This window comes from Macrosteles quadrilineatus, unplaced genomic scaffold (genome assembly GCF_028750875.1).
Source record: "Macrosteles quadrilineatus isolate MER2022 unplaced genomic scaffold, UCM_ALF_1.0 Scaffold_2__2_contigs__length_208266976, whole genome shotgun sequence".
Lineage (NCBI taxonomy): Eukaryota > Metazoa > Arthropoda > Insecta > Hemiptera > Cicadellidae > Macrosteles > Macrosteles quadrilineatus.
Genome location: NW_026542595.1, coordinates 129249328 through 129258079, shown reverse-complemented (window position 1 = coordinate 129258079; position 8752 = coordinate 129249328). Strand labels below are relative to the sequence as shown.

At 35.6% G+C, this 8752-nt stretch overlaps 1 protein-coding gene across 1 annotated transcript; it reads right to left on the bottom strand.

Annotated features, from left to right (window-relative positions):
- Positions 1–926: 926 nt before the first annotated feature.
- On the bottom strand, positions 927–8231 carry LOC128984885 (neuropeptide SIFamide receptor-like). The gene is made up of 7 exons (XM_054404254.1): positions 8197–8231; positions 7612–7823; positions 5845–6098; positions 4862–5046; positions 2556–3305; positions 1275–1339; positions 927–1122 (listed from the first exon to the last, which is right to left on the bottom strand). The coding sequence occupies exons 1-5, from the start codon at positions 8229–8231 to the stop codon at positions 2762–2764; spliced, it is 1230 nt and encodes a 409-aa protein (XP_054260229.1). The 3' UTR covers positions 927–1122; positions 1275–1339; positions 2556–2761.
- Between the last annotated feature and the right edge of the window lie 521 nt (positions 8232–8752).

The following is an 8752-nucleotide window of genomic DNA, read 5'->3' as shown; positions in this document are numbered from 1 at the left end:
ATTGCAACGGTAACAGCTGTTTGTACACAATAGCAAAACAAGAAGTAAGCAATTATTTGGGTTGTAATACAATTTGCAAAAGTGAACAATGTACGAAATTATCGTATACTTCACACGGTAAAAATCGTGTTTTCCATCCTCACTCATAATATGCACTCTCACCTGCTGCTCTCGCTGCAGCTCAAATGTGAAAGAGTCACTAAGGATTTCGTCTACGTATACACCGAGTGGGATTATAGATACATTTATGCCAACGCTTGATTGCCAATCTGCACGTGCATACCTTCAATTCGAGACCTCAATCATGAAAATCAGTCGGGTAAAAGAGGCAAACGAACTCGGAAAAGAAAAACAAATTTTGTAATATATAAGATAGGGTGTGATGTTTAAAAATATTTTTAGTGGCCATTTTGTTAGCAGTAGTCCACCTAATTGTTTTTGTCTTTATGTCGAATGTTTAGTTCCATTGAGGCAGGTTATGTTATGTGTAAGTCAACTATACTTCCTATTTGAAAGTTTTGTTCTGCCCCCTACTCCTACTCCTTAGGGTAAGTTTAAAAATTAACCATCATTATTGTAGCCAATCGAAGAAGGTTGCCTCAAACCGATTTCAGCTATCTCAAATAGCTAAAAGGTTACTGGAAGGGGCAAGTTACATTTCAGCCACATTATATTGGCTTTTGAAAGGAAGAAAAAGAATTCAACTATATTTCTGTAAACTACCACAGTTTATTGTCACTGATTTTCTTATACATTAGATGTAAGAACATTTCTCCCTTATATCGGCCACAAAATAGGTTTCATTTTAATGTTTGTTGGAGTTGTTTGCAGGATTTTTGTTAGAAAGGTTGTCATATCCTATACAATATTCAAAGGCCTATATTCAGTGAATACTAAAAAGCATAAGACTAACGCAGGAAATAATAAAGTCATTTCCAACAACCACATTAACAGTTTATTGTTTTCCATTTACAAATATATAGCTGTATGTTACGTATAAAGCTGATGATTCATCTTTAGGGCTGCATTGTATAAAACATTCATATAAAATATTGTACATCCTTTATCGCTACTGGACGTAAAGATGTCTACTGGCTGAGGATGTCTCGTTTCTACGCCAAACTGTGAACAACACATAAAATCGTTAAACATGTGACACGATTGTCTTGTTAAAATTGTCTTGGGACTGGGAATTATGATTGACAGAAAAAGGTCAACTAAAAGAAAATAAAACATGATTATTTATGTAACTATACCAACATTATAATACTTACAAAATTATTGTTGACAGCCTATCGCTCGTTCTTGGGCACAGGTCAACCATATCAAGGGCGTAATCCTATAAAATGTAACGTTGTTAGGTTCGTAAATAGTATTCAATACTTTTAAGTCAAATTACATTTCATCAAACAACAGTCATTTTTAGATGAATTATTAATGGTTGCAAAACAGTTATTGAATTCAAATTAGTTTGATCTTTTTTCGACAAAATGTATGATGATTGTAGCTAACCCGATCACCAATCTAAGTAAAAACTAAGAATGAAACAAAATCATGATGGAAAAACTATTTCTATCCATTTAATATTACCCCTCTCAATTGCAAATCCCTTAAAAGACCCAATAGTAATATAATGTTACCAGATTAGTTCTGAAAGTCTTGACAGTGAAGAAGTGAAATCATTCAGGACTCCCAAGATATTAAAGCGGATATTGCTGTTACCAACACAACAGAATGTAACTTCCCTTAGTTGTGATGCCAACATAACAAAATGTAACTTCCCTCAATTACCCTTCCTGTCTTTGACAACTCAAATACTTCTTCTTCTCACTGTCTCATCCCCTCTCGGATTTGAGACGCTTGTCTCTTTTATGGAAATTAGTTTTGCATTTGTTTTTGAACTTTTAATCCTAAAACTTCAAGGTTTGAACACTTGAACCTTTGAAAATTGAAATGTATTTAGATCTTTTTTCATCATACTAATTCCTTATGTGAAAGTTGGTATGGATTTGGACTAACCTATCAAAGGTCATATGAGTTTTTTGCTACCTTTTTAATCACAAACTACTGCCATTTTTTTACTAAAACTTAAAAAAAGAAGACATACACAGAAAGAGCATAAGATCTTCAAAATTTAATATTTATCTCGTAATAAGGGTTTCACCCTAGAGGTGTTAGAGTAATTCTTTTAAGGTCATAGAAAATACTTAACTAAATATTTCCATACAAAACGGTAGTATTGCAAATTATTAATTTTGATATCCTTTCAACATACAATACTTGTTTAGGTATCCTAGGTGTTCCTAATTTCATACCGATTTCTTCCAAGTAAATCAAAGAATATTTTATAAAATCATAACTTTTCCTAATCCAAATTAAAAACAGTTTTCAAATAAAAAATCATTTTAATTCTGTTGAGACAATAATTTGAACCATTTTTAAATCACCAAGTTCTTATTCTACGGTCTAAAAAATACCGTGAGAAAAATCTTGTATCAAATACATACAACTTTCTATATGCCAACTACAAATTACCAACAAAACCCATCAATTACCTTGAAAAGGACTAACAATAGTAGCACCAAATCCCCTTCGTAAACCTCTCCAAAAGGCTTCGTTTAGCTTGAACATGAACAATTGTAATACTGTAGACACATATCTCGTTAACAATATTTAGCTATTTACAAACTTCCCGAGCACAAATTGCCGCCAGGCCTTCGCTCGAGGCTCCAAATAACCTTCACAAGCCAACGTTTTGTCTTCAGACGAATGTCCCGTGTCTGTTTTTCACGTCTTCGTTGTTTGTATTATCCGCGCTGACACTCATTCTCCTCACATTACTAACAGGTGTTCGCAAAGACATTGTTCTAATATTTATGTCTTTACACAACGGTTTGGTCATGAGGGAAGTTCCAGAGGAAATAGTCATCCGGTTTTTACTCCCTCTCAGTGGTTTTCTGATCGTGCTCCTGATCATGACAGAGTCTTTCCCACTGAGTGTTCTGATGTCGCTGCACGGGTCGTAGTATAAAGGTGTACAGCAGGAACCAGAGTGGAGGATGGCGCGGAACCCTGCTCGGAACTTGCGGTTGAAGAAGGCGTAGAGGATGGGGTTGATGCAGGAGTTGGAGGCTCCCAGCCACTGGGCGAAGGGAAGCAGGTTGTCTATGAGGACCTCTTCTACACCACCGGGACTGACGTCTCCTCCTAGCTTGATCCTGGTGAAGATGACGTAGAGAGGAAGCCAGGAACAGGCGAAGAGAATTATCACTACCAGCAGCATCTTGATCACCTTCACCTTTGACCTGGAATAACAAATAGATCTGAGGCAGCCATAAAATGTACAAGATTACCATTCGAAGCCTACCAAGATCATTTGGACCACCATCCCCTTTGACCTAGGAAAACTGGATCAGGATGTACCCCGTTTAGGACTATTGTGGTGCCAGAATATTTAAAACGCTGGATAACTGAACACCTTTATTGCAAGGCGAGCGAAAATACAGCTAATTTAAGGAGTTCAAAAATGTATCGTTGGCCGACTAGCCATTATTACGTGTTTTTTTATTGGGTATACTTGTTGAAGTTGTATTGGAAATGCTTGAAATTAATAATAAAATGAATCCCACTTCAAAATCAGCCATATTAGCAGGCTCTTTATTACGATTCACTAATATGAACGTGGTATATCAATCATTTATATCAATTGGTAGAATAGGCTTCTAGCTCTCTTCAAAATATTTACAGCTTAAGCTCTAAATCTTAAAATATGAAACAAACACGGTACTGGTACAGTATACACATCAACATTTTATCGATGATCATTTACAATCGGAAATTGAGATTATAAAAAGTTATTCCTGCTGACTATTTGCAGGGAAACAGTTGATTCGTTCAGTAGGGTTAGGCCTGATCATATGATTGTGTGACTAAATGAAATTAAACGCCATTGATTAATCTGTTATGCATTTCTTGTTCAACATTTTTTTTACAATCGTGATGGAAAATGTCCGCAATAAACCTTTGAACAACATTAACTCACCATCACCAACAATGAACTTCAAACAAAGAACTGTTATGCATGTTTACTGTCTAGTAAACAATTATAATATAATTTAACCTCTTATCCTAATGATAGTTAACACTGGAAGGTGAGAAGTTATTTGATTAGTATATAAATAAAACTATAAGATGAGGTTATAAAGAGCCGTGATGTGTTTTTCCTATATTGAACCATATGAAATAAAATTGTATTGCAACCGTATTTGATTGGGTTTCTAAATCGAACAAACATTATTTATATTAGAAATCCTCTGAAATGTACACACAAAACCCCTTTAACAATAAAGCAAAGCAAAACTCTATGTAAAGTTGAAGTCAAAGGACAAAGCTTATTAAAGACCCAATGTTGGGTGTTTGGACATTGACACTTTGGTCTAACGTTTTCTTTGTTAAAACCCCTATAGCAGTTCTACAATAAATTATCCCCTAATGCAGGCTAAACCATATGGGGTTTGTTTGTCAATTTATATTTGGTAAATGTTTTCCCAATAGTTTTTTACGTGTTGCTGTAGGAATATACATGATACTATAAATACAGTAGGACTAGTAATTATACCGTCCGTTGATGTATATATGAAACTGTACAGAATTGCTCTGAAAGTAACAGCTTCGAAAAGCACTGTCCCGAAAATAATTTACAGCTTAAGCATTGCTCTGAAAGGCAGAGTTTCGAAAATCATCGCTCGGTAAAGAATTTACAACTAAGGCACTGCTTCGAAAGGCACAGTTTCGAAAAACATAGTTCCGCAAAGCCTTTCGTTGTCTTTCGGAGCAGTGCCTTGATCTCTTAGTTACTAACCTGTGTATGAGATGGTTGCCGTTGCCATGTTGTTCTCCCGGCAAAGTTCTGCAGCAAACTCTTCTCCAGATGAGGAAGTAACACACACTGATGAGACAAAGTGGTAGAAGATAACACATCACTAGGTTTGCCACAACGAAGTACACGTTCTCACTGTAAGGCGTAGGCCAAGACTCTCGGCACGTCTGATGGCAAAAATATCTTATTAGTCGAAATAAACGGTATTAAACTATCACATACCCAATAATTAGACATTAAAATTGAACATCCTATTACTTTTATCGGGAAAAAGTTTAAAATTATACTAAGGTAAGATGAGGTTTATAAGAAAAAATTAATTTTTTTTTATTTTTGAACTGTAAGTTTTACAACGTTTGGGTCCAGGGTAAAAAGCACTGTAACATACATCTCAATAAATTCATTACAGCCGTTTTTTTTCGTGGAAACCCACGTTGGTCCGTTTTGTATGGGTTTTATAGTAAATTTACATTACTGTTTAAAAAAATTAGCATCGCTGCCTAAGGCCCTTCTACTCCCTTACCACGACTCCCAAAACTGGAGCTGTCCAGGCAAGTAGTCAACTACTAACTCTATTTATATATTTTTTTAATAATCATTGTTAATATGTCGGCTATCCTGAAGTAGACTAAATATAAATGCATTTTTCTAGAGCGTAAATTAATTGAGTCACTATGAAGAAATCCCAAAAAATTAACTGTACTAATATTTCACAATATATTTGACGTAATTTCAAACCAAAGTGTAAAAGATAATCTAATTAGTACAATTTTTAATTGGGTGAGCGATCTGGTCTGATCGAGCATGGTACTTCAGTACCCAAGGTGACGTGTTAAAACCCCGCCAATCCCTAATGTATATATTTGTGATAATAGCGTGTCCCTTTAGACCTAGCCTAATGGGAAATGATTCCGGAGAGTCTATAGCGTCTTACAATATAAATGTGGGACATAAAAAATACCAACCTCAAAGTCACTGCCCTCATAAGGGGTCTGCAGCTTGAAGAAGACGGCCCAGGGAAGTGTGATGGTGAGAGAGAAGACCCAGATGAAGATTACAGCTGATCTACAAGCCTGGAGAGTCATTTGCCATCGCAAAGGGTAGCAAATGGCGAGACATCGTTCTACAGAGATGGCAACCAATGTGTTGATGGAAGCGTTCACAGACACACCTTGTAGATAAGGGATGGTCTTGCAGAGAAGCCAACCCATGGTCCAGGCTGAACAAACACATGCATTAACAATAAGATGATAACAGAGGATAAGTAGTGCCACTCAACAGATGGCAACAAATGTACTGATAGTGTTCATAGACATACTTTGTGAAAGTTGAAGATAAGGAATAAGAAATAATAGTTCTTGCACCTTTATTTTCAATGGTAAACAAAGAGCTAATTCTTTAAACAAATATTGTGTAGTAACATACGTTATTTACATTTTCTTCTAACATATTCCCTTACAAAAAAAAAGTTAACTGGTTCATAATATCGACAATACAGATTTTACCATGTAAAGCGTCAACTAAGTGTGGAAATAGTCGAGGTGGGGAAAATTCATATAATGAATACAACTAACTCAGTTAATAAAAAAAAATATTATTCATTACATGATTGTGACAACCTAATAAAGCATTAAATTACAACTTCCTTACACCGAGTACCCAACGTGAGGTAATAGGCTATTCCAATTCCAAGCAATATCTATGCATGCGGTAACCATGAATATGTAAATATGTTAGAAAGCTTGCTTAAGACTTTGTATCAACCAGGCTGGCCAACCGTGCCTTAAACTCAAGAGGCTTTGCTTTGAATTTTCATAAACTAGGGGTAAAGTTGAAGATTTTTTTTGTATTTGTGCTCAAAACTGTTTAAAATATGCTCATACTTTACATTTCATGGGTTTTCGTTGTTTTGTTTAATCCCTAATGGTTTGAACAGCCTACAGAATTTATACTATTAGACAATTTATGTAGTAAATTACGAATTAAATATTTACCAAACAATTAACTCTGATGTCGTTGGTTATAAAATAATCAGTTCAAGAGAGGCTGCTAATCCAGCCTTTGATGTAGTCTGTGTTGATTTACTAAATCCTATTAATGAAAAACTAAATTATTCCTTATTACAAGCAATCTAGCAAGTTCTTCAAGTTCTTTGCCACGAATGAAGATTGTAAATTATGTATTTAAGGAACAGTTTCGTTAAAAATTTACCTAAGCCTTTTTTCGTAATAGTGAAATATAAAACGGCTTATTTAATTATAATAGATTTTGTAGCTTAAATTAAAGGGCTTGGGGGCTATTTAAAATATTGTTTTAGATAATGTTTGTAACATATCAAGGGTTATTTTAATAACCATAAATAGTTAGCTTTAGATAGTTACGTGAGTTGCACTACTTCATTATTTCCAAGGTGGTGATATATACGTATGCTTTCACGATACTTTGCTATGATTTAATGAATGATAAATATGCATATAGGGATCAACAAACGGGGAAAACTTTAAACAACTGTGGTATTTTATTTCTTGTCTTTTCCCAATGTACGAGTACTTTAAAATTGAGGGCCGTAAAGTGTTTTATAGACTGCCTCATTTATTTTAGTGAGGTTTAAAATCGAAATCTACATAATGGGTGCTTATAGTGCTTTAGGTCTTCAAATTTGAAAGTTTGTGTCACAATTATGTCTAACTACAACTTAAGAAAACTAAGTAAAACTAAAAAGTCTTACTAACCTGCCATGATGTTACTAATGAGGGTGAACGGAAGACAGATTACGTTGACCAACAAGTCTGCACAGGCGAGGTTGGCGATGAAGAGGTTTGTAGGAGAACGCATCCGAGGTGAACGATACACTACTGTAACTACTAGACAGTTGCCAGTGACTCCAACAACGAACACAGCGGAGTAGGCGACCACCAGGAAGACTGTGACGGGGACCGGGTACCTGTGAAATCAGTAGACAATCAGTAGACAATCAGTAGATAATCAGGAAGACTGTGACGGGGACCGGGTACCTGTGAAATCAGTTGGCAATCAGTAGATAATCAGGAAGACTGTGACGGGGACCGGGTACCTGTGAAATCAGTTGGCAATCAGTAGATAATCAGGAAGACTGTGACGGGGACCGGGTACCTGTGAAATCAGTAGGCAATCAGTAGACAATCAGGAAGAATGAGACGGGAACCGGGTACCTGTGAAATCAAAGGTAATCGGTAGACAATCAGGAACACTTTGAGGAGTACCGGGTACCTAAAAAATCATTATAAAATTAGTAGATACGTAGAAAACCTGTAGATAATAAGTAGGATATCATGCACACTGCGACGGGGAACAAGTACGTACCAACAACCATTAGACAACTAACATAAAACCTACGACCGTTTTTTAAAGTAGCCATTTCAGTTCACTTCTTAGAATTGAAAAGCATAGTTTCATTTCATAACGGCGTAGTTTTTCTCATAACAACACGGGTAACGGACCAATGAGGTTCAAGGATTGAGGGAATATAAGTAATATTGTAATGCTTCGAATGTCAACTAATCAGCTGATCAGTTAACAATTTTAATTGTTGATCCGACTTGTTCCTGTTGATACTCGCGTAATCTTAACCTAAGTTGATGGAAGTTAAAGGAAGGTGGATTAAACTGTTTTAAAAATGTCAGTTAGTGATAGTAAAGTTGGCGAGATAGAAATGAGAGCACAAGCGGTTTGTCCTAATCTTTTGCCACCAAAATCGAAACAAAGATATGAAATTCATTAAATGGACGATACAAAATAAGGTAAAATTTATTGATAAAAATGTGCTTCTGGTTTATTTTGATAATCTCTTAACCACTTTTCGCCCAACTCGTTGTGGACTGATGCTAAAACCTA

Excerpts from the sequence above, each read along its gene's own strand:
- LOC128984885 (XM_054404254.1), bottom strand. The coding sequence starts at position 8,231 with ATGGTTGTTGGTACGTACTTGTTCCCCGTCGCAGT. Across the intron at positions 7,824-8,196 it reads TACTTGTTCCCCGTCGCAGT|GTACCCGGTCCCCGTCACAG; the intron begins GTGCATGATATC and ends CTGATTTCACAG. Across the intron at positions 6,099-7,611 it reads CATTAGTAACATCATGGCAG|CCTGGACCATGGGTTGGCTT; the intron begins GTTAGTAAGACT and ends GTGTTTGTTCAG.